The sequence below is a fragment of the Python bivittatus genome, unplaced genomic scaffold (assembly GCF_059951505.1).
Source record: "Python bivittatus isolate LINGU-HERP-01145 unplaced genomic scaffold, Pbiv_v1 ctg000610_np1212, whole genome shotgun sequence".
Taxonomy (NCBI): Eukaryota; Metazoa; Chordata; class Lepidosauria; order Squamata; family Pythonidae; genus Python; species Python bivittatus.
In genome coordinates this window covers 16,205,033-16,231,969 of record NW_028277088.1, presented here as the reverse complement: position 1 = coordinate 16,231,969, position 26,937 = coordinate 16,205,033, and the positions used below count along the sequence as shown (strand labels likewise).

General features: G+C 38.1%; 1 protein-coding gene across 1 annotated transcript in view; it reads right to left on the bottom strand.

The window, feature by feature from the left end:
• Positions 1 to 26,937, bottom strand: part of MKX (mohawk homeobox) — a 60,029-nt gene that overhangs the window by 5,486 nt on the left and 27,606 nt on the right. The window contains exon 6 of the mRNA XM_088150411.1: positions 124 to 157. Coding sequence (XP_088006537.1) covers positions 124 to 157 — 34 coding nt within the window. The remainder of the gene's footprint in view (positions 1 to 123; positions 158 to 26,937) is intronic.

Sequence of the window (26,937 nt, the reverse complement as noted above, 5' to 3'; positions counted from 1 at the left end):
AGAGCTTGTTAAAAATAATCTTTCTGATGAGAACAGGATGATGTTCACCCATTCCTACTTCCAGCATACTCTACTTATATTTGCTTTTGAAATATTCAACTGGCAAAGGAAACTTTCACTCACCTTTCACACTTGCTAGGTCCATTCTCCAGCGTTTCTGGGAAAAAAGGAAAATAATCTTTTTAATTTCCATTTTTTTGTAATATTATTTTTAGTGTTAGGGATTTTTTAAAAATTGAGCAACAGGCGTTTAAAATGATTGTAACAGGCTTATTAAAGTAGAGGTCCTGATATAATGCTATAGACTGGCCCCAGATTTACAGTAATTCAAGTGGGTCTGAATCCAATCCAATGATTTCAAATTTATCTGATAAATGTGCATAAGCATAATAGCATGAGACTAATGCACACTTGCGGTGTTGATAGCAACTTTAGACATGATAAAATTCATATTGAAATTGAACACGATAACCATATGTCCCTGAGGGTTTTTTAGCATCCTTGTGGCCTTTTGAGCAAGGAAGCACAACACTGCTAACATGAAGCACATTTCTAAAGTGTTTTGCTACTAGTTCATTTCCTTATTCCAACTTCTGGGTGGAGAGCTCTTGGATTTGGAACTGGTCATGGGATGGGTGGCTGTCTATGTGTAAAAGCTGTGCTGCAGAGCCCTTGGCACCAGTTGCAAAGTTCACGTTCCCTCATTTAAAGAGTGGCTTGTCAAACCCCACACAGCTGGGCAAGCTCAAGGAAGCAAGAGCTATTCAGATTTCACTAATGTATCTTTCTGGCTAGCTTGGGGTAAATATAGACTCTTGGAAACTATAATAGGAGTAGACTGGGGTGGAAAGAAGCAATGGAGAAGCATGGAAAGATAATGGAGGTTAGGGAACTAATTTTGCTATGTTCTCCATGCACTGTTTTTGGTATTGAATATTGATCTCTTTCTCGCCACCTTATTTATTTATTTGTTATATTTATATCCTGCATTTGCTCCATAAGCTCAAAGTGGTGAGCAGTGCACGCCTCTGTGGGGAGTAATAGATACACCTTGTTTCTAAATATCATGGCTACTGCAACATCATGTCCATGAAAAAAGCAATCGGTAGTATTGTGAATTGTGGAATAACTTAATTTTAATTTTACATGGCTGCTTGTTAGGTACAAGTAAAAAGTTATTAATATTTTCCATTATTTATTTTTACATGAGCTTTACTACATATGTACTGTATAATTTGTGAAACAGGAAAACGCTTGGATTCAGGGCCAATGTATTTCTGTCTCCTGGCTGGTGGTAGTATTTTTTCCTTCGCCAGCACCACTGCTTATGGCGTCTGATGCATGTTTGTGATAGGTGAGCCACTGTATAATTTGCTTCTGGGCAAAATGTGTCATTTTACTCAGTTCCAACTAATCCATACTGTGCTAAAAAAGTTTCTTATTTTACTTATGGCAAACATTTCAAAAGTGAAAGGCCTACTGAACATGAAAAGAGAGCCATGGAGAAGACAAACAACATAACACGAATATTGAATTGCATGTCACATATTGCAGACCACCTGCACTGGTGGCACATTTCTCAAACAGATGAGAATTCCTTAGTTCCATTCCACTTCAGCCACACATTTCCTGGCAGAATTATTTATTTATTTATGGGCTCTGGGTGGCGTACAAAACCAAAAAATCCATAAAAACAGATAAAACATAAAACTACACCGACAGCCTGGACTAAAATGATCTAAAAGTGATACAAATCAAAATAAAACAGGGTCCTCCAAATTACAACAATACATTAACTCCAAGCTTAGGATAATAATAATGCAAAACAACCCAACTGATTTTCCAGAGTTTCATTCAGTGGATTTTCGATGCATCAGACAAAATTTTTCTTTTGATTTCACTCCAAACAAGGGCCAAAGTTCATAGCTTCTGCAGCAGTCCAGACAACTGATATAATTTGTGTCATTTGCATAATTATGTAATTGACATTTTTACTATTTCCATCAAGTTATATTACTTACATAATTATGTAAAGTGATACAAATGATATAAAATAGTTGCTTAATGACATAAATGTCAATTATATCAGTCTGGATTTATAAGATAGTTGACTTTAGTGGACAATTCTTCCTCCAAGATGGTCTGTTAAATCAAGGTTTTACAGCAGACACATCATCAGATATGGAAGACCCCAGGAAGCAAGACCACTTTAATATCCCCTACTAGCTGAGACAGTATATCTTGAAAAAAAAATTAATTAATTCTTAAATGTACTCCATGTACAGATGAGAAAGTCCAGTTCAGGGATAACCAATAAAGCTCTGGAGCATTTCAAATGGGTATTTACTTCATCACAGCTGAATCTGAGCACCCTTTTGAAGCGCATGGCTTCAGAGAGGCCTGGTTGTCCCACTTCAATCCACATGATTAACACCAAAGTCCTTCTTACTGTATCTAAATGGCCAATTGAGTCTAGTTGATCCTATGTTGATTCCGCAAGATTAAGCATAATGCTCAGGAGGAACCACAGGCAGAATACAGCTGATCTGCGGAACCCTAGTAATCTATCTGTGGAACTCCAAGTGTTATTGAATTACAACTCCCAGAATCCCTCATCATTAGCTAGGCTGGCTGGGGCTGCTGGCTGGTGTCATACATTGCCTCCTTCTGGAATAATTGAACATTGTGTGGAATATTCCAATGTAAACAACATAGAAGTTGTTATTCAGCAAGCTACATGGGGAGATGTTTTCTTGATTCTCTGCTTTCTAAACGTATTGTTCCATTTAGCAGAATCCGTCAGAAAATTTTGAAATGTACCATTTAAAATGTGATCTTTCCTATAGGCTTGAGAGTATCTTATTCTTGTAAATTTTTCATAACATAAACTTTCATCTCATCATTTTCCAGTAGAGGAGATCATTTTAGATAAATATTCATATGGTGTACATTGTTCATCAATTAATCTATTAAATAATGTTTATCATCTACAAGAGTGCTATGAATTATAGTAATCAGAACAAATTCTTGGCCTAAGCACGTGTTCAAAAACACTCACTGTCCTAAATGCATACTGGCCACTGATCTAGTATGAAAACACGTGGTTCCAATTCTGGGTTTCAAGAGGAGGAGAAGGAGGAGGAGGAGGAAGAGAAAGAATTATCATATTGGAAACCTGAAATATGCCCACACTGGCCAATGTGTAATATGAAGACTGAGAATGGATCAAGGGAAGATTGGTTTCCAAAGAGAAACTTCATGGAATGCAGCCAAACCATCAATCAGAGTTCCATCATATGAATAACAGAAGCACAAGACAATCTTTTACTGCAAAGTCATCAGAACAATGGTTTGTTGTGAGAAAAAGCAATAGCAGAATTCACTGTCCTGAGATTATGCATCTCAGAACATATCTGCTCAAATTCTGATAAATTCAGTGTGTCCAGGAACTATGATATAAATACACATCTGAATTTTCATCAACATTCTTGCTGAATTAGTTATGTATACCTATGTACATTTATTGCTAGATTGAAACAATGTACTTTGAATATCTTCTTGTGAATCTCTCTTTATATAACACTAACTTCCTTAAGATTTGCTTTACTCTAAGATGGGAGTGATCAACATTTTGGAGCTGATGGTATATATTGAATTTTGAGAGAATGTTAGATACTGTCACAAAATAGCTGCTATGATGAGAATGCCCTGTCACAGAACACCCATTTGCTGGAAGATCAACTGGTGAAGTTGCTACCAGTCCAGATTATCTTTATACTTTTGTGGGTTAGTTGGCTTGTTTCCAAAGCAGCCACCCACCAGATTGATTTTCTAAAAGTGCTCATGGAGACTATTTAGATCCCCAACAATTTACAATAATGTAGCAGCCTATGATTAGCATCTTCTGTGTAACCGGCATACCACAAAGCTTTTAGCCTGCTTATAATTGAGAAATGCAATTTTTGATTCAAAGTCCCAAGAAGAGTTTTATTTGTATCAGGTGAATGCCAGTGAGTGACAGAGTTGTAAAAAATGGAAAGTGGAAAAATGCAAGATCAAATTAAAGGTTGCAGTACCAGAAATATTTTCTGGGGTCAGTAAAGGATCTACAAATGATTGCATAGTCTCATCAGAATGTAATACTCACTACTAATATTATGAAACCTATCATGGAGAGTGTGGGGAAGTGCTATGACTAAGTATACAGCTGGAGGTCTAACACTACTTGATGCATTCATTTTCTTAAAAGTTGGGGGCCTTCATATCACATTGGTTTTAGCACACTGTAAAAGACAGACTCTTTAAAAGGCAAGCTGGTCATTTTTCAAAGTGGACGCCACTTATGTTTGATGAAGAAAATGATCTCTTCCTAGGGTCCTTGAGGATGAAAGACACTCTTATGTCTTATGTCAAAACCTGTCTACCTGTAGCATCTTCTTACCTGTTTGTCTCTGAGATCCTTGCTATTTTATTAGTGCCAGGGGAGTGTGAATTCCTGATCATCACACCTCAGAAAGGATATTGATTACTGAACTGAGACCATGCCCCCAGTTGTACCTAAACACACTACAAAGATGTCCCCAAATCATTTATTTTCTTTTCTGTTGTATCCCCATGATGTTGCCTTCATCTTGTCCTCAACCCATGAATGCAACAGTTTTAAGTCATTCTTAGCTGTACCAGTGTTACAACAGCATTTTCCCCATTATTCTAATTCTAGCCAAGGACAACTTGTCTAAAAATTATTTATTTGATTTATAGCCCACCTTTTATTCAAGACTTCAGACTGGCATACGTAACACTCTGGAACAATATCACTTTTCCGATTTCTCCATATAATTCTTTTAGTCACCCCCTCATGCTCAATACACCCACAATTCATGATAAACAGTCAGATTCCAAAGCTTTGGTATATAATTCAACATCACCTTAACATATTGAACATTTAAGATTTTCCCATATATCTATTTATATACATTAACACACTATTCAGATGATCACATGACCAAGTCATATCAAATTTTTTACATCTCCAGCAGAGAAAATCTGACGTTCTTCCTTTCAATCTTTTTAGGCTTTGTCACCTGTTGCCCTGAAGATGCCTTGAAGTGACTTGAAATAGAGGCAGGACCGGGATCAGAAATGGAACCAGCAGATTTCATGGTGGTGCTGTTTTCTGCCAACTCAAAAGAGGCGGAGAGGATTTAGACTCCACAGTGGGGGAATGCCCAAAGGGCAGCAAAGAGCAGCCAACATATTCAAAGGGCAGATGAGGAAAGGTTATAACTTGTTAGCTTAGGAAAAAAGGGAGTGAGTAAGAAGAAGTAAAGGATACCGTTATAAATATTTTGCATGGTATTAATTTTTTTTTTTAATAGGTTATTTTCTCTCCAGACCAGTGTTTCTCAACTTCAGCAACTTTAAGATGGCTGGACTTCAACTCCCAGAATTCCCCAGCCAGCTGGCTGGGGAATTCTGGGAGGTGAAGTCCACCCATCTTAAAGTTGCTGAGGTTGAGAAACACTGCTCCAAACACTAGAAATCAGGTTCATCAAATCAAGATGGGGAATTCTAAAGAGATCAATGGAGTTTTTTCTTCATACAGTACACTAATTAACCTGTGGAATTTATTAGTAGAATATGAAGTAATGGTTACTAACCTGACAGCATCAAATGAAATTAAACATGTTCATAGATAACACAGCAATAGTTCTATGCTATCTCAGTATCAGTTGATAGTGAACATGAATGGGAAGATGCTCTTGCCCTTATACCCTCTTTGTGGCTTTCCAGAAGTATCTGGTTGGCCACAGTGAGAAGATAATTCAGGCCTACATAAGCCCTGTGCTTAATCCAGAATGACTCTTATTCCTTATGCTTCATCCTGTTTCCACCATTTTCTTAATAAGGCTCAAATAACCATTTCCTGTTGTTTCCAGGGAAATTATAAACTTCCCCCCATGACATTGTTAAAAGCAGGTTTTTAATGTATCAATATAATAAAATTGTGGCATTCAGTATGGCAATATTAGCTATTTATCAAACTCTGTTACAACTTTTTCTGCTGTTCCCCTCTTTATAATAGGTTGCTGGGCTTATGTTTTATGTTTCTCTGTAAACTGAAATGGTATTTTTATTAGTGACATGACTGATTCTGCTGAAAGCCATTCAGAATACCTAGGATATAAGATGGGTGCAACTGTTTTAAAATAAATCATTATTGTATTCTGAATGCTGCACAAGTATCTAGGGCAGGGTTTTCCAAATTTCTTCCACGGAACCCTAGGATGCTCTGAGAACTTGATGGGCTCCCTTGGCAGATTAAGAGGGGAAAAAAGTTTACTCAAACGCAGCCAATTTTCTATAATTAGAACTTTGCCTCTTTCACAGAGGTTCCAGGAATTAAAAAAAAAAAAAAAAACTAAAAAAAACCCTGCTCTAGAGTTAAAACACTATTTTGATAACAAGTTTTTAAAAGTGGGAGAATTAGCTCAAAGCACTATATAGGATAATTTTACCTTGGGGTTTTTTTTTTTTGGTATGCGTGCCCTCAAGTCAGTGTTGACTCCTGGTGACTGCCTGGACCAGTCCCTGCAGTTTTCTTGGCAAGGTTTTTCAGAGCTGGTTTGCCATTGCCTCCTTTGTAGGGCTGAGAGAGAGTGACTGGCCCAAGGCCACCCAGCTGGCTTTGTGCCTAAGGCAGGACTAGAACTCACCTCCCGCTTTCTAGCCTAGTGCCTTCACCACTACACCAAACTGGCTCTCTACCCTGTATAGATACAGGAATTATGTTAGATCCAATTTAGACATCCCCATGCTGTTTCTAGATCTCTGCTAGTAAATCCAGATTAATTCGGAAGAAAGAGAAGTCTTATTATTCTGCAGGGCTCTCAGAGAGAAAAGCCCTAATTAGGATTCAGCAGTGATGCAATTTTAAGGGCTGCAAAGCTTGGTGGGATTGTGTTTTTAAGCTTTTATAACTGTAAAACCCTGGGGTCTTGCAAGTAGGCAGCGTCAAATGAATGTAAATAAAACCACTAACATGAAGAACTAGAATAGGGGTGAACATTACATCCATGAACTGCTTTGCTATTTATGGACAAGGTCAGGACTTCCACATCCCTCTTTAAAATGCTTCTTATTTGAATCTTTTTAATTCCTGTAAATCCTTTGATGAGTCAGTCCCTACTTCCAGTGGAGGGAATTTCAGAAACTGCCAATGAAATCTAGAGTATTCTGGATTTGGACAGCATTTTGCTTAATTAGCAGCCTTGTATCTTGCCCCCAGCTGAAAGTCTTTCAGGCACTTTTCATGAATTACAGTGCTATGCTTCATTTCCTTACTTCCTACTCATTGTGTGAAAGATCCTTCCCGAGGGAGGGAAACGAACAGCTCAGCTGCACAGAAGGATGAGGAAGCATCTCTACATACAAAGGGTCTGTTGTGTGTAAAAAGGAAAGCAGAAGAAAAAGGGGGGGGGGAGAGAAAGGGAGCCCATTTTCTGATGACTTTCCATTATATTTCCTTTAGTAAATAGCAAAGCCAAGACTTATCACTCACAAAGCCTCCTGGGAATTGAGTGTAATGCTTATTTTGAGAGTTTAGGCACTGTGCACCACTCCAAGAAACACTAATGGGGTACAAAGAATCAGGAATTTTGCAAAAATTTAAACAATGGAATAATGCTGCACTGAATTATGCCACAGCTGGGTCAAATCATGCAAGTGTTAAATGAGTCGCTCATCCACAAAATTATACATCTCTGGGTGTACATGAGACGCCAGATGTGCCTCCTTTTCCTGTAAAGGACACTCCTCTTTCACAGGACAGAATATCATTTCCGGGGTTGTCTCAATTCCAGATTAGCAGAACATCCTCCTCCCGTATTTTTTAACAATTTTCACTAGCTTCTCATTTTCCAAGGCAATGGATAAGACATTATTCCAGGATTTATCAACCCTATCAACTTGTGGACTTCAACTCATTCTGGGAGTTGAAGTCCACCCATCTTAAAGTTGATAAGGTTGAGAAACCCTGCACCACTCAGCTTGGTGTCACGTTATTTAAAAACAAACAAACATGAAACTTCCATTTATACCTGTTTTCTCTTTAGAGGGGCCCTGTGCCTTTTTCCTCTGTGGGGGCCTTTTCTATGGTGGCTTTTCAGATGCCCCTCCCAAAGACAAATGTGATGCTAATCTTGCAGATCAGATCCAGACAATTTCGTTTTCTTGGTTTGTTATATGCTCTCTATTAGCTGTCAATGCAGTTTATTCACATGGCTTTTATGCTTGAAAACCATTTCAGTATTTACTGAGCATTTTTGTAGCTTGAAAATGCTTAAAGTCAAAGTCAAAGTGTAGCATTTTCACTACACAGAGAATCTGGGATCCACGAAGGCTTGAATGCTAGCCTTAAGTGAAGTCTGGCTAGTGTTCAATCTCTCCCCATATTAAAAAAGATTGCAAGAATGCAGGAAGGGTTGGACCTCAGCATTCCTGAGGGAGTTGGTGGTCTTCCATTTTTGCTTAACCCTTAAGACACCCTGAGCACTCACAGCAACATCAGGTTCTTTATGGTGGCATTCTTTTTTATAATGCTTTCTGAAATGAACAAGTTGCCACACAGTCAAGTAACCACTCATTACTCTGACTCTGTTTCCAATATATTGTTTTCATACAGTGGCCTCTGGGTGATATGAGGTCAAAATCATCAATAGGGCAGACACAGTATAGTGATGCATGCCCCTAAAAATGCAATGTGGCATTTGCATTGTGATACTCCATCTGCCATCTTGCTGATTTTGCTCCCCCCGCCCCCAACAGATGCCACTGTCTTCATATCTAAGATATGATATGGAAATATCCTGGAATGGCAATTCATCAGAAGAAGGCATGATTCATTTCCATTACTGAAAAAGAATTGCAATAGCATTGTATGACCAGTTAGGAACAGAGGAAATGGGACTTTCAACAAAATGTTGCAAGATACTCTCCCTGCTAAAAGAATGCTTACTCAGAGTTCAAACCAGGGCTTCCCTCAAACCAGGGCTTTTTATTCTCTTCCCCCATATTTTTAATTTATTTTCTTTTCTAGATATCGTTCTATGGACTCTTCCAGGCAACTAGCCTTTTCACGGGAACCCTTCTAAATGTTGAAAATACATCCAAACCAGACTATTTTGATTATTTTCACATCTATTAAGACATTAAAACATTTGATAACAGACAGGTTTATAAGGCTGGAAATCCAGAACTTGCAGAAAATCACAAGCTAATCATTGATGGCTACCTGGCTAACAGCTGAGTTCAGAGAACTGTCAGCCAATCAGTGCTCACTTGACCAAGTGCCTTGTCCCCCTCCATCAGGTCCATGCCTAAGCACATCACTTTCCCTTCTTCACAGAAATAAAGCAGAATAAATTACTAGTATTTCCCTGTGTTTCTGTGTTTGCCACGGGGACCCACCTCTGCTGGTTCCAAATAGCCAATGCCGATAGGGCAGCAATTTGGCATCTTGGCTCCTTTATCTAATCTTGCCAGCATACTGTAATAATAGAAATCCATGCACTGGAAGGAGGAATGCCCAAGGAGGATAGCATGGATGGCCCCTTCAAGCATAACGTAGTGATGCTTCGTCATTTCTGAAGTGGTCTCTGCTTTTTTGAAATGTCATTTCTGCCTTCATGGATGCATGGCTACCAACACAAGGAAACTGAAATGGCTCATGACTGCAAGTCTCAAACTGGAATGCTCAATGGGATGCTCATCTTTCCTTACCACCCGTACTTTACCTTTATCTGGAGACCCTTTATGGATACTAAGTGTGTTCATTTTTTTCACTAGGAGTGAAAAGTAGAGGCTTGGTTTTTTAAAAAAGGTCCAGTCCCACAAGATTTTGCTCTTTCTGAAAATTTAAGGATTCCCCACATGTTGTAGATATTCTATTTGGTTTTTAACCTGGTTCTGTTTACAGCCCTAATGGTACCCGTACTGTCCATTTTACAATGGACAGTGTTATGTACTATTCTGGTCTGCTGTCTTTTTCTCTGATGGATTAAATAAAACAACTGTAGTAAATTTCGTGTTTATATTTGCAACATCTTGTCAAACACACACCCATAATTTATGGAACTGTAAATTTAAATTATCCAAGAACCCTTTTTAAAAAATGCAAATCAGTCTGCTTTTGTTCTTTGACACATAGATTTCTGTAATATACCCATTTAAAATGCAAATGTCTCTGATGTAAATTCTTTTTGTAAACATAATTATGGCTGCTTCCATGCAACTTTCTACATCATACCTCTTTGCTTTTATGTGGATTTTTCATCAGGGAGAGACAAATGGTAACAACTTTTATTTGTCATTTATTTAATTAACGGGACCAGGATGCTGAAATTTGCTTCCAGTGAAAATTGTGCTTTATATCCCTATTCATCACTAGCAGTACTACCAAGTCTTGAAATTATTTCGTCTGTAAATGAAATGTGGCATGCTTGTAATTCTCAAATGCAACCAGAGGGCAGGAGGTAAATAATGCAGTTATCAGTACTATATCTGGTGCCAGGCTGATTCTAGGTTATTCCAGAGAACATAACATCTCAAGCGGGCAGGGGAGAAATTTGAAAAGAAGTAAACTGACTAGGTCAAACCATCTGATTATCAGCATGTATGTTATAATGATTGCCCAAAATAATGAGGTTGCTGGCTATCAGAGTATATTTGGCAAATCACTGAAATCACAGCATTGTCAGAGTGCTAAAAAAAAATAAAATCAGCTTATACATACATGCTTTCCTCTACAAGGGTTCCAGGTTGTAGTCACTAGGGCTAAGTACACTTTGATGATTTAGAAGAATTGCTTCAGACCCATCAGCACAGAATCTGCTCCAACATCTTATTTAAAATGTTAAACGGCTAATTTATTTGCCCTCTTTGCTTCTCTGCTGCAATGACTATAATTAGGGTGATGTAATTAACGTTAATGGAGTGTTAAAAACCATAAACTTTCTCCCAACATATAACCACTATAGGTGTGTTGATGCATGGAGTCTACACCACTAAAATGAGAAAACAGGACAGAAATGGTATGGAAGCAGGATCGGTAGGGAGCAAGCTACATGGCATCCAATGGACTGCCTTGAATGGCTGGCAACTCTAGCAACCTCACACTGGCTTCTTCTGGAACTCAGAAGTGGCAAAAGAAGGAGGACAGAGTAAAGTATGCATCTGAAATCTTTGGCAGTATACTAGCACTTCACATTTTCATTATCAAATCTGGCATGAGCACATTCAGCTGCTTCTCTTCTCATCTCATGTGAACTGTTTTTTGTTACTGTTGGAAATGACTGTATTGACCCAGATTTTCCAAATAATCTAATGGAAGAAAGAAAGGAAAGAAGAAAATAGCAGGACATGGCTGAACGACACACACATATGTGATTTAGTGTAATCTGCTAGGTTACCTACAGTTCTCCCAAACCACAGTTTACAGACAGGCATGAAGTATACAGTGTAAACCTTCACAGCGTTACAGCAAAGGGCAACCTAAGTTAACCAGAGTTCATGTAATTACATTATTTTGGAAGGAACTCACATGAATGTTCACAGGAAAAAGTGTCTGCAGATTAGAAAAATAAAGTCTCGATGGAACTTCACCAACATGATAACAAGTCTAAAACCAATAACATATTAATGATGAAAAGTTCTTTATTTGTTTTTGTTACATTCCAATTTTAGACTGCCTCATTTTTAGAACTTGTGTGCCCTTGAAGTCTGGCAATTCATCAAACAAAGGGCATTTGAGGTATAGCCACTGAAAATATATGCCGTGTAACCTTATTGAATGAAAATATGAAAAAGAATTAAAACTTGGGCAGGCAATTGCTTTTCCTTATTTGGAAGAAGAGACTCCCTCATCCTGCCATCCGGAACTTTGTCTCAGCAAACTTCCATGAAATTCACTTTTTGGATCATATGGCTTTCCAAGGGAGCTCCTGGTTTAGACATCAGCCTGCCTAAAACTAGTACGTCCAATGTTTTTTGTGCATATTCAACGGCATCTCTGGGCCAATAGCATTTCACTCTTATCACCCCCAAGTTCTTTGACGTTTCAGTTAGGAAGTCAAGCCCAAGGGCATCTACAGGAATTTTTCCAGGTGAGGGAGAAGAAATCTGTAATGAAGGACGTGATTTAATTTACGCACACAGCATACATCCAACACACCAGCCCATTTTCTAGTACAGTATTGGATTTTTGTTTTTTTACAAAATCACATCTTTTATTTAACAACTTCACAAGATTTGTCAGGAATATGATCTCATGTTCTGTATAGAAACATGGGAAGCTGCTTTATACTGAATGAGACCCTCGTTCATCTAGCTCTGATAATCTACCCTACTAGGCAGCAGCATTCTAGATTTCAGAAGTCTTTCCCAACCTTACTTAGAGAGGCCAGATATTAAATCTGCAGCCTCTCTGCATGCAAAGAAGAAATCCTATCACTGAGCCACAAGTCTTTCCTTCATCTTGGAAACACTGGACCAGTGTTTCTCAACCTTGGCAACTTTAAGATGTGTGGACTTCAACTCTCAGAATTCCTCAGCTAGCACACTGGGTGGGGAATTCTGGGAATTGAAGTCCACACATCTTAAAGTTGTCAAGTTTGAGAAACACTGCACTGGACTATTCTTAAGGTGTAGCCATGGAGTCTGTGGGAAAAGCCTTTTGCAGCGGGGTGGATACTTAGCCAATGTTTGAATCTGAACTTTCACACTGCTGATCACTGTCTAATAAAGTCCATTTTTGGTAGTTAATTTTACAGTGCATCGGTGTTCTTGAAATTGAATGTTTGTTCCTAAAATTGCAGATTTTGTATCTGATTATACATTTAATTAAAATAAAAGCCTGGCAGTATCAGAAAACAGGTTTACCATTTCTAGTAAAACTGGTGATCTAGCAGCCTAAACAGCGTGTCCACCAATTAGATAAATCCCTAATTTTTCGGGGGCAAACCTGGGCTCTTTCTATATGTGGCTAAAATCTTTAATGCTCTAATATCAGAAAGTTGTTCAAGCCCTAAAACAATGTTGGATATTAATCTTGGACAGAAGAAAAGTAAACTGATACGAACTTTGAAATGTAAAATAAAAAAAATAAGTTATGTAAAAATAAATTTAATATAGAGTTTCCCTGATTAGTCAACAGGCTGATATAGGACTTTCTTGCTACCTCAATTGCTATCTTTGAGAAAAAGTAGGATATAAATGTAATAAATAAATACTTTCACTGGATTTCTTAATTATATAGCCACTTGATTGAGGTTGTGCTCCCTAGGCTACATACAAGGGATATCTTCACAACAGAAGTGCACTACTTTCTGAGCACCAACATCCTGCATTGATTCACCAATAAGTCCTGCTCTTAGAGAAGAAGAAAGGCCTTATTCAGGAGGAAGGAAAAGTTGCAGTATTCTTATCCATACCACTTTTTCCCTCAATCTTTTATCAATTGCATTTCTTTACAGCAATCCACTTCAGGCTTCCCCCTTTCACTTTTTTTTTTAAATAACACTCCAGGAGACCCTACAAGTTTGTCCGGTATCAATCTCCCCATCCCACCTCCTACCACCACCCCCTGCAACAAAGGCATAACAACCTTTTAAGATGGCATAACTCACAATCTCTCAGCCACCACCCTCCTTTTTAAAATATGCATATAACAGTTATAGATTTCATATGTCACAATGGTAAAATAACTATTTTTAAAACATTCAGACATTCAGAAAATGTTCTCCCTAATTTTTTCAAACACAGATGAACACCAAATGGGCAAAATAATGGAATTGTCCTGTTTTCCTGCTCTTCCCAGTTGGCTCAGCCCACATAAATCATGTTTTGAAAACTTACTACCTGTGACAAAGACCGAAGCCTTGATTCTATCCATTTCAGTTAGCTAATAAACTGAATTAGCTTATTAAGTCTGAAGAGCCTAAGAATACAATCTCATGTACCAGCTTGACCCTCCATATCTGTGTCAGATTATGGTCCACGCTCTAGAGCTTAAGCTTTCTCGCCTCGAGATCTCCCCACAATGGCTGCTGAGCTGGGTCTGAATCAGAAGCTCAGCAAAACAAATGGGCTGATGCGTGGTTAACTTTACATTAAATTACACCCTAGATGCAAAGTCCGGGAGAGAGAGAGAGAGAAGAATGAAATATGATTTGCAAAGTACAAAATGCTGCATTAAAAAAGAGTAATAAGACATAATGATAATTACAGATGGGTCTCTTCTGGAACGGAGTCAAGGTCAGTAGCAGGCAGAGGAGTGGGAAACAGGATCCATGACACATTTTCTTCCATGGGGCCAAAATGTCACTTTAGAGCCTGAATGCTACAAGTCATCTTCTTTACTTTGTTTTTATTCCTGCCAAATTTCACCGTCTAGACAGCCCCCTTTGTAGAACATTAGCTGTAAATATCTTTAATGAATTGCTACACTGACATTGACTAATTGGACACCTCAGCTGACAGAATGACTGAGGAGACATGTTGTTTATTCGCACCAGAGGCAGTCTTGAAATGTTTCTCACCGAAAAAGCCCACAGGGTTAGTTGCGTAACCGTCTGAAATGACAGCAAACAAATTAAAGCGCGTGTCAACCAGAACTGCTTGCTGGTATGATGCAAATAACAAAACGGACGATAGAACAAACGCTTGCACCCAATTCCTTGTCAGAACTGGGAAAATTAATTTGACTGAACTGCTGCTTTTAATGTTGGACTTCCTGATGTGAATACAGCTTTTGCAGAGGTTAGTGCGCTCTTCAATCTCTCTTGAACAATGTTGATATCAGCCCGTAAAATCTTAAGAGCCTAAGAATATAATCCTTTCTACAAATTGATTTAACCCAGGAGGGAGCAATGTTGAAGGAATTGGGGGGTCCAGAAAATCCCAGGAAGCCCTCTGATGCCATGGTGCCATCGCTGGAAAACACTGTTGTCTGTTCTTCCATGGATATGTATGTGTGTGTGCACGCAAGAGTGAGAGCAGGAGGCTTTTGAGAGAGAAACCATGTCCAGGCAACCGTTACTCTTTAGGCCAGTGTTGTCCAAACTTGGCCACTTTAAGATGAGTGGACTTCAACTCCCAGAATTCCCTAGCCAGCCATGCTGGCTGGGGAATTCTGGGAGTTGAAGTCCACTCATCTTAAAGTGGCCAAGTTTGGACAACACTGCTTTAGGCCTTTGTGGGGAGGGGGTCAAGGGAAGGCATGAGAGCCGTCTGCCTCTCAGATGCTGCCTCTTCCCATTCTCACACTTAACTCCTTCCGAAAAAAGCAAGGAATGGGTTCATCATCTTCCCAAATGGCAATTTGGAGCCAGTTCAGGGTATTTAAAGGGTATTAAGGGGCGTACATTAATTTCCTTAATTTAGCAGGAAAAAAAAACCATGAATAATTGTGTGTGGTCTTGAATGTTGGGCAGCTGAATGGAATCCCAAGGCTGCCTATTCCTAATTTTTTCATGTATATATTTGTGTGTGTGTGTGTGAGAGAGAGAGAGGGAGAGAGAAGGAGACCCCCCACTCCAAGTGCCTGGAGGCAGCTTACAAAAATTATTTTTGGTTTAAATCTTCCTACTCACGTACTGCTGCCACTCACCCAGCTCAGTTGAGTGGAGGAGAAATAGTTGAGGGGCAGACACCATGGGCTGGATAGGATGAAGCATTTCTCCTCCAACCTACCCCCAAATTTCCACACCCATCTGTTGTCCTCCATAGCAGCAGAAAAAAACCAAGAAAAGGAAAAAGGAGGCACAACGTTGTTTTTTAAGTTAAAGGAAACGGTTTCGACTTTATGAAACAACAACCCAGGATTTGATATCACTCAAATTTAAGAGAAACCTCAATTTACAGATTTGCCCAACTCTTTTTGCTTGGGTTCCTCCTAAAATAGCCTTTCCCAATCTTTCTAATTCTAGTTAGAGGATTAAGAGAACTGAAGCCCAGCACGTTTGCAGGTCAACAAGCCAGGAAATATTAACCTCAAAGCTCAAGGATTTGTTAGAATATGGGTCTGAATCAGTCTAATGAACCTTCTTAAATTCTTTTGGCATTTTGGTAGCAAATAAAAAGAAATACACGAGCATCTTCGACATGCTTATGTTCAGCTATGTTGACGCAACTGTATCTTGACAAAGTCTGCCTCTAATTATATATGGCAGTCGTCTGACCACAGATAAACAGATATTACACAAACCTTTGGAGGGAAGAGTACTTGGCTACTAGAACTTTTGGAATAATTTACTCTACATCCTGACCTTAAAACACCAAAAATGATTCATAGCATTTTGGGGAGTTGCACATAAATATTTTTACTGAACAAGAAATTAGTCTCTCTGACCTCCATGCCTTATTCATACTGAATATTTCTATGTTTAGTGGCACTGTATCATCCACTGCTGAAGAGGAGGCAGAGAATGTGGGGCCACAGCGTAACAAATATCAACAGCTACCACCCATTGGCTTTCAAAAGCCCCACTTCAAAAATAATGGCAAATGAAGCACAATGTCACAAGGATGATGACTTTCACTTCTTTTCAAAACAAAGTCTGTGAATCATAAAAAGCTCTGTGTAACTATAAATTAGCCAGCTGCCTCCTAAGAAGAGAACCTGGGTTAAAACCTATGTTATTGATTAGAACTGGAACTCGAGTAAACGCAGCTTGTTGTGCTTTGATTACCAAATATATGTATTTTAAGCTGAAACTTGTTTATTTTGCTGGAAGATATTTATACAGTGAAAAAAATTAGCATATATTTCTTGCACTCCTGTATAATATAAGTCAAATGTAGGTTACTCATCATGCCAAGCACATGCTGATTTGAGGCACGCTGAGACAAAGAGTTGCCAGAATTTACTGACCAGGGTAAATTCAAATACATTGATTCATGTAAGTTAGGGAAAGGGAAAATAGACCCTTTGTCTAACCCTGGGCCCTCTGGATAGGCAGTGAAAACATGTAAAAAATGAAAGTGATTTTATTAAGGGCAACTGAATAACAATACTGTATGGTGAAAACTCAGTCTACCACTAAAATCGGAAGAAAGGCTGTGACTACAAGCAATGGATCTGGAGAATCTCACAAATTATATCTTGCTTCTTCAAGGATAGGGGTGGGCTGGTGTGAGTCCTGTATGCCATCTTGCTTTTTTCTGTATGTATGCAAGCATCTTTATATGTACTGTACTTCATTTAAAAACCAATGCAAATTCAAAATACACATTCAGAATTCAGTTAAGGCACACCTAAGACGTGCTCAGCAACCTTGAATATTGCCTTTTCTGAAGACAAGAGATTGCTCGTTCTCTCAGAGTAAAGTACATAAAGTACAAACTGGCAAACACACCAGGTGGTCCACCTGAAATGAGACACAATCTGCTTTCTGACTAGCCTGGATGTAAGGTGCAATCTTCACAAAAGCGTAAGAATCAACAATGCTGGCTCAGGTTATAAACAAAAAAAACAATCCTCTTTATGCATCTGTTGGAATAAGGAAAAGCAACTGTACACAATGTTCTCATCCATTCTGGAACACATGTACACATACATTACTTACATACTTGCATGTGCACATCACCCCAAACAACACATCTATCCTTCACTTCTCAGTGGGTCCCCAGTTGCACAACTTCTTAGTGTGATTACAGCAATTGCCCTCCAGTTATTCTTCCACTTTACCTGAGTATTTTTAATACCAATATTTTTAATCCAGAGGAACCACAAAGGTGAATACAATTATTTCTACTGGTTCTGCTTATAGAGCCTGTGAGGATCATCTTTTTCAAGGGAGATTTGCAAAAAAAAAATTAAAAAAAAAATCCTTCCTGTGCATAATAACGTTTCACTTTATTATTTTTTCCTCTAATTTTTGCACAACCAGAATGGTCTACTGATTCAAAGCCATTTTTATGTCTGATGAGCCAAATTCATGGTACTTACAGAACACAAGATGCTGGGGGGCCAGGGTGGGGGATGACAACCAAAATCTCATTTGACAAGCTAACTTCCTGGGAACATTCAAAACGGATTCCTCCACCTAAAGGTGTTCACAGAACACTTTGCCCTTGGGGTGTCTTAGGCTTTTTGCCCAGCCTGATTTTAAAAATAAAAGGACACACAAGAAAATTGAATAGCATGCTTCAAAGCAAAGTTTCAGAAGCCTAATGCACCTTTGCATTGTAAATATATATATTTTTTAAAGGAAACAAAATAAGAGTTTTCAAAAATTAGTGGAACTATTTACAGAATATGCCAGTTAAACTACCCAGATTTGGGGGAGGTGGGCTATAGCAACCTTACACATTTTTACGTGAATACCAAACAGGCTTGCTGCAAGTTTTTTTTTAATTTCAGTCCTCAAGATGCCAGGAGAAGCTTGTTCTTTACAGAAGAGTAAACAATTAACAAAAAATATAAAAAATAAAAATAAAAAACAGAAGAACAAGGATGTTTGTAAATCTGAATATTAATGGCTACAGCATGGCATTCCCCAACACTTGACATTTTCAAGTCCTAGAATTCTCCACCCTATGACCATTAAAAATTAAGAATTCTGGGAGCTGCAATTTCAAAATATCTGGAGAGGGCTAGGTTGGGGCTGATAAATGTGCAGATCAGTTCTTCCCAAATGATAAAAAAGAAAAAAGAAAAAGATAAAAATTCCCAATTTTAAAAATGCATAAAAATACACATTTCTGTTGAATATTTCAACACACATTTGCATGTATTATATATTTCATGTATTATAGTTTCATTATTATATTTTGCCTAGATGAGCCCATTTAAAAGGGCAAGAGGTGGAATTAGGCTGAATCACCCCTTTTTGTCAGCACAAACAGATAATAAAAGTCAAACTGGAGTTAATTAGGGGAAGTATTTAGTTTAAAAATGCAATGAAAAGGTAAAATGCTGCTCCTTGAAGTTTTCTCTTGATTATAAAAAAATATGTAAGTATAATCTGTCCAGAAGAAACAATAGGGACCATGCATATTCATTCATAATTTACATTTTGTTTACATTTTGACAAAAATGGTAGTATGAGAATGAACTGGGAACAAAGGAAAAATAAAAAGTCCTGTTGACTCTTTGAGGTTCATCATTGTATTATTTTGCTGATAAGAGGGAACGTGTATGACCAATGCATTGAATGAATACTGGAGCATTGACTGGTAAGAATTATCATCAAGTGTATGATTCATTATGGTCCAAGACCAGATCATAAAAGTTAAAATATCATGAATTAATTACCTACTTCTGCTGTTGTATATGGGCATGACAAAGCCTTATGTCTGGAGCACAGGATCTAGCCATCTGCAAACAGAGAAGAATTTCCATCCCATATTCTTAAGAGCTGCTGCAGGAACTTAATCCTGTTCGCTGCAAATAGCACGGCTCTTTTTAAAAATCTTCTTTATATCTTGGCCTCATTTATTGCTTCTTTCACCCTTCTCCCAACTTTGCAACTCTTATCATTCCTACTCTCCATTGCTCTTCAGTGGCAGAGAAAAGTGAACACAGAAAGGAGAGAATCGCTGCATAATTACATTGTTGGCAAGACATTCAATTAGACACAAGGCTTAAATCATTCAAGAATAGGACCCGTGGAGAGGAACAACTCCACAGAAGCAACTTTGCTTGTTTGGTTGATTGGCATTCAGAAACTCAGTCCCTGTTGACCACAAAAACAATCTGCCGTCTGTCTAATGGAGTGAGGCATTTAACGGCAGGCTCCGTGGTTTCAGCTTGCATCTGACGGCTTTTTTTTTTTTAATGCTCCTTGTTACTTTAATCCAAGTCAAGCCTTTTAAAATTAAAAGAAAATGTTGCCTTTAATTAAAGACTAAGTAGCGGAAGTTCTTTATAAAGAATGTGCTTCTACTTTGTAAGAAAAAAATGTATTTAAAAACAGTGAAAACTTTTTGAAATATAAAATCCATTCTTCTCTTGCCAGACCAGGAGGAGAGCCTTCTCTCTCTTCTTTCACTCCCTCTCTCTTTGGGCTTTAAAGCAAAATATGTGAAAATCATTCATTTATGGAACAATATTTTGGATGCTTTTGCCATCGCGATTGTGAATATTTGGCCCCACCAGACTTTTTCCAGCTTTTCGGCAGGAAAGCAGGGACGAAAAGGTGGGGTATCCTTAGCACACATTATGCTCCACTAAGCACCAACCCTTGCTGAAAAATTTATTTCATTTGCTGGAATTAAATTATTCAGTGTCAGGTATGTGCAACGTAGCACATTTCAGCACGATGCAAATGAAAATAGAGGGCTTTCTACAGAGTCTCACTTTGGCAAGACTGCGGAGTGCTACAGTAGAAGCAGCAGCTGCTCGAAGACAATTTGCGGCAACAATGCGCCATCTGAAAATCATTACTGCATTGAAGTGGATTTTCCACATGTTCATTTGCTGGACAAGCAGGTTGCCCTTGAAGTATTGTCCCCAAGGGGGAAAAGGAAAAACCTGAAAAAAGTATTCTCACTGTCAGATCACTGCTTTGCTAGAGCCAGGCAAAAATATGGCCAAGGGGGCTTTGGGTTTTACGGCTGGCAAAATCATCCGGTCAGGTAAAAGGCAGGGAAGGAGCTAGCGAAGAATTCAAAGGATGAAAACAACAGCGGCTGATAGGAGGAAGAGTCTGAATGCTTAAACTGCTGAAGAGAAAATTAAGTATTCACATCACTCGACTCTCCTTGCTACTTACAGCAACCACTTTTAAAATGCCTAAAGAAAAATGCCACTGTCTTACTGCATATTAACTCTCGCTTCATTTTTGATACAGGTTTTTAAGACTCAATTACTGGATAGATGGGGACTTGTTTATAAATAGTAGTAAGAAAAAAAACCAAAACATAACTTTTGCTATTTTACTTTGACCTAAATGGTATGCTGGTTCAAATTCTAAGAGTTGCATAGACATAAAAAATATTTTGCTTTAACTGGAAAGGCAAAAGAAAAATGTAGATCTACCATTCTCAATGAAGCATGAAAATATATAATTCCAGAATTGCTCTATGATGTACCATTCATCTGATTATTTCTATCATGATTGTGGTGTCAACATATTTGTTTAGATCTTTATATTAATAATGTGTTGCATATCAAATTCCTATCATACAATGCTTTCTTTTTCTTGAATTCAATAAGATGTTTGTAGAGTACTATTTACAGGTTCAGAAAAGTCACCACAGTAAATATGCAACTAACTGAAAGATTCTGGGCATCAAATCTTCTGCCTCAAGGATAAAATAAAGTTTATAGGAAAACCAGTTTTGTGGAGAGTTTATGAAAAAGTCAACAGGCAAATGAATTCTCCAAACTGCAAATAGCATCTAGGTGTTCTCTGTCACTGGAGTTTACTTTCTTCTATCCTTTTAAGATTAGTGATCATTTTAACGGGTTTTACTAATTATGTGTTACTTTTCAATAGTCAGGTTCCTTGACTTTCTATGGGTAGAAAAGCAAAGTATAAATTAAAAATTTAACTACATAAACATATTTCTGAGTTAATTTTATGGTTGACATTAGCTATTAGTGTTCTGTATATTACTGTTTATTTACTCATGTAGCATTCCTATTTTTTAATACAGAAAAACTATATATAAGCACAGAAAAAAAAGAAACATCTATCATTCTTCCTTTGCAAAGCTGGGTTGAGCAACACTTAAGTCTCAGCAGAGACTTTTTAACAGCCACATAATAACTAAATGTTCATAGGAATTACTCTAACAACAGGCTTATAAATTAAATATAAACAATAGTCATTTATTTGGTAGCTGATAGCCAATCCATGAAAAGCCTGGGTCATCACTGGGTAATTTTCAGAGCAATTAAGTAAGAGAAAATAACCTGCAATTATTCATTTAAATGATATTAAATGATAAATAATGTCAGAAAACTCACTTGATATTTTATTTATTTCTTAATGAATAAAAATATGATCAATAATATACTTAATGGTCCATTTGGTGGACCAATTCATATTTGAATGCAGGTTAAAAGAACCTTTTGCAATGAAAAGAAATAACATGTGAATTCCATTAATCTCAACAGTAGTAAGAAAGGAAACCACGTCAGTGAGCTATGCTTTCATGTTCTGTTTGATCAAACTATGGCTCAATTTGCTTTTGGACAGTGAAAACGGCAATTGCTGCCCTGCATTTGCTGCTACTAGAAATCTGGTTACATTTTGTTGTCTGCATTTCCCAAAGTCCTCTTCATTGATTTTCAGACTGACAAGCTTCTGAGTCAATCTCAGGAATTATACGAAGATATAAAGCCTCTAGGAATAAGGGCAACATGTACACACTCATTGCACCCCACCCTGTATATGCACTTGTGTGTGAGAGCCAGTCTTTTTTTGGTTCAATGTTATTAATTTCCTATAAAGACACAATATTCTCAACAGCTATCACAGACAGCACAGGAAACATTTTGTTTCATGGTTTTGATATACTGCCAGTTAGAACATAAAGCAGAAGGTAAATAGGGATAAAAAAGAAACACTTTAATTTTGTGGTTCAATCCAGATGTATTGAAATCAGAAGCTTCTGTTGGCTTTATTGGAATGAGGGGTTTACCATAAGTCCTCTTTTGAAGATGGACTGGTACGTGCTACAAGAACACAAGAATTAGCTGAAAGCTTCCATCACCAAGTCTCTCTGCTATCATGACTAGGGACAAATGGCCAGTTTCAACAAAATACTTTAAAAAAATTTCCCTTAAATTAGGGGAAATCAAACATGAACCACAAATCCCTAAAGGGAAACAGGATTTGCACAAGCAGATAGCACCATATTGATTCATTGCCTATGGCTTTGAATAACCATCCTGTGACAGCAAAACGTACAAAGATCCCAAAGTAGACAAAGATGTATTAGCACAAAGGACAGAAGAGAGAGAAAAAAATACATCTTTCTATTACTTGAAAAAATATTTTTAAAACTTCAAACCCACTTGAAAACACTTCTGGTTTTTTTTGCCCCCCCAGAAAAACATCCCTCATTGAAAATTTTATCATTTTAAAAGCAACCCATCAGAACAATTTAAAGTGAATTAATGCTTAAGATTTTTTTTCAAAACTAATTGCTGTTAAATGCAAGCATATCTGATTAAATTATGCCAGGTGTGTTTGCAATAATAATATTTAGTTGTGGGACATTTTTTGATACCTTTTGAAACTGCTCATAAGCACCCCTACTGAGACCACTGAGAGTGAAGGTAAAGGCTATGGAAGACTATGAAATGTCAGAAAAGATATATCTGGGGTCAGGTCTAGGGCCTTCACAGTCACATTCTAATAATTTGCAATTATTCAGTTGGAAAAAGTACAGATGGCATTAATACTTTTTTTTTTTTTTTTGCCTTGGAGTCAGTTTTTGACTCCTGATGACTGCCTGGACTAGTCCCTGCAGTTTTCTTGGCCAGGTTTTTCGGGAGTGGTTTGCCATTGCCTCCTTCCTAGGGCTGAGAGAGAGGGACTGGCCCAGGGTCACCCAGCTGGCTTTGTGCCTAAGAGAGGACTAGAACTCATGATCTCCCAGTTGCGAGCCTGGTGCCTTAACCACTACACCAAACTGGCTCTCTATTAATGCATAGGTGAGTAATTGATAACCTTACACAGGAGGATTAGAAAACAGAAGCATGGGTCATTGTTTGCAAGAAAAAAATATAACAATCATCTGCTCAACAGAAATGACAGAAAAAAGAAGGCCACAGCAAAGTGGAAAAAAAGTCCACTTTCACAGAAGGCAACAGCACCAGTTGCTATGATTTACTGACTCAGTGTTGCTAAACACTGCATTAGAATAAAAGGTATTTAAACTCCTGTTTTGCAACCAGGTCTGCAAGAGAGGCTATTTTTCCTTTTTTCAGGTACCTCTACTCCCTTTAAATTGCTTCCGTTAATGCAAAGCCTGGTATCGTTGAGACATACCTGCTTAAATCCATTCTGTGTAGATGGGAGAATGCGTCTGCTGCTTTGCCAAGTTTCAAGCCAGACTGAATTTTTACAGCTGGATCAGAGAAGCTTGGCTGTGTATGTTTTAGAAAGGCTTTTTTGATGGAAATATTGATACAGCTTTAAACACATGAGTACCAACAGCGCTGTGATGGGCTAATATTACACGAGGGATACGGACAGATCCAACAGACAGTGGTACAGACAGAATTTACCAGATTGTGAGTTGCAGTTGTTTTGTTTACATTAAGCAATGGAAACAACCTGAAACACAAAGAACGCCATTCCAGATACGAGGTTTGAAGTCAGACGTTTTCCCCGAAATAAATGAAGTTTTTATGCCCCCCCCGCCCCCTTTTCTTAGGTGTCCTGCCAAGAAATACAGTATCCTCTATTCCTGACCAATCCTCTCTCTCAGGATTTATATTTTGGGCATTACTTTAATGATATGTCTTGTTTCCAACTGTGCAGCTTTCCCCAACCTGATGCTCTCTTAATGCATTGAGACTACAACTTCCAGAATTTCCAGGCAAAAATTCTGAGAACTGTTGTTCCAAACTCCTTGGAAGAGATACGATTTGGCAAAACTGCACTAGTATGTGTTTTTGGTTCACTCCAATTCTCCTGAGCATGAGATTAACTCTATGGTTTTCACAGAATGGTTCACACTTGAATGGGTGACAACATTCTCTCGCAGATTCTCTTGATAAAAGAGATTTAAAGGGGGAAAAAAGGACACTAGCCATTGAGACTGGCAGTACAGTGCTGAAAAGGTATGTGTTAAACCAGTGTTTCTCAACCTTGGTAACTTGAAGATGTGTGGCTGGGGAATTCTGAGAGTTGAACTCCACACATCTTCAAGCTGCCAAGGTTGAAAAACACTGCATTAAACCACATCTGAAAGCCAAAACTGGAATACTCAAACCAATCATAGGTAGAGGAGAATAATCAGTTTTGAAGCATTATTTAAAAAAATTTTTTAAAAACCAGACAGTTATTTCCAATTTGGTTTCAAAGCATGCAGAAAAGAAAGAACCTTCAAGGGAGGGAAGGAAGGAAGGAGAAGAGGGAAAGAGAGAAAGAAAAAGAGAGAAAGAGAAAGAGCAAAAGAGAAAGAGAGAAAGAGTTGTCATTGCTACCAGTGATAGCCTCCCTTCCTCCAGGTATAATAAGAACTGAGTGAGGCAATTTTCACCAGAACCACGCTTGGAAACATCCCTGCCCTGGAGTTTCAAATGTCCTCCCCTGTACTGGGGTTTTCACTTAAGTGAAAATGGCTACTGACCACATAAATCCCCTACTGAGATAGATGTGGGTGAAGCAACATCACCACCACCACACCAGTAGCATGTGTTGGCCTATAAGACATTCCATCCCTATGTATTATATTTTATATGGATTGGACAAGAACTTCCTACCACCAAGAATGCTATGAAATCAGAGTTATTTGCAACCAATAGTTAAACAGAACAGGATTGCCCTAACCTCATCCTAAGAAGCCCATTTTCGAAATCTGATGTGTATGAACCTAGATCTCTAATGAAATTTGACTGATAGCATAGAAACCTAATATCCCCCTCCCCAACAAGACAGAATTGTTGACCTAGTCAGCCATAAAGCAGGTTTAAAGTTAAATCAGCAACTCTTATTGTTCATAGAAGGTTCCATTTTCTTTTCCAGTTTTCACACTTTTTAAATATCCTATTTTTGCATGCTGATTTCTTTTTATTAATTTTATTGGCTGCTGGCCTAAAAGTAGTCTAAGTACTGGAAAAATTTCATGTAGGTCAGCATAGCAGGAGGAATATAAGAAATGTTAGAATGTCGTGCTTTATTGTCTGGATCACTGGCTGCCTTACCCCGATATAGATTACAAGAATATTTCTTGGCTCCAATTCAGGAGCAATAAAGCATGACTAAGTCCCATGGAAGCAACTTAGTTGGGCCAAATCAAAATGGAAGGCAATAGGAGTATACATTTAAATATGGCTCTTTCTCCATCCCATAATAAGACCAACATAAATGTACTAGATGTAAATCAGCCCTAGTTCCTACAATCTACCCTACCAGCACTTTTTCACTCAAGCAAAGTCAGATACTAGACACGTATCCAATTGAAAGAAAAACACTTCCAATTTTTTTTTAGTGATTTGAGGTGGGGGTGTTATGAGGAAGCAAAGTAAATCACTAAGAGTGTTCTACATTTTTCAGCCATGGACCTTTTTGGTGTTTAAAGTCTTTAAGCAAACAACTGCTCCTTTCTATATAATTAGGGAAGATAATCAACTTTCATCACATACAGGGTAGACCCATATCTGGACCCAATGCCAAACATTGATAAGTGATGTGAAAAAAGTTGCATATGGCCACCCACCTCCTTTTTTTTGCAATCCCTGGAGCCCTTCAACATCCTGGACAACATCATCTAGCAAATCTCCCCTGTGCTGGAGAGGGGAAAAGGGCTAGAGTAGTGTGTTGAGGCCCTATAGGGCTTAATAAACTAATTTTGGATTAAAAGAAGTGCCCATCCAACCCCAAAATAGAAAAGCATTAGTGTAAATATCACCACATCACTATCCATGCTATTAGAGATCTTCAGAGGCTAATTTTTAAAAAGTGTTCTCCGAAGAGGGAAAACGTCGTTTGTTCTTCCTTTAAAATATACTTCTACCTACTTTGGTTAATCCCATGTTTAGCACTCATTCTCATGGTATAAAGATGCTGCATTATCTGTTTTTAAGAGACTCATCTTCAACCCACCTCACAGGCAGGAGACCTTTGTATTTAGCTGTTTTAGTTTAGCAGTAGTGTTCTCCCTCTTCTTTTAACACAAGTCTTGCTGTACAAATGGCCTCTATGATGAAGCAAGGGAAGACATTGTCAGGGGATGCAATCTGCCTAGCTCCCCTTA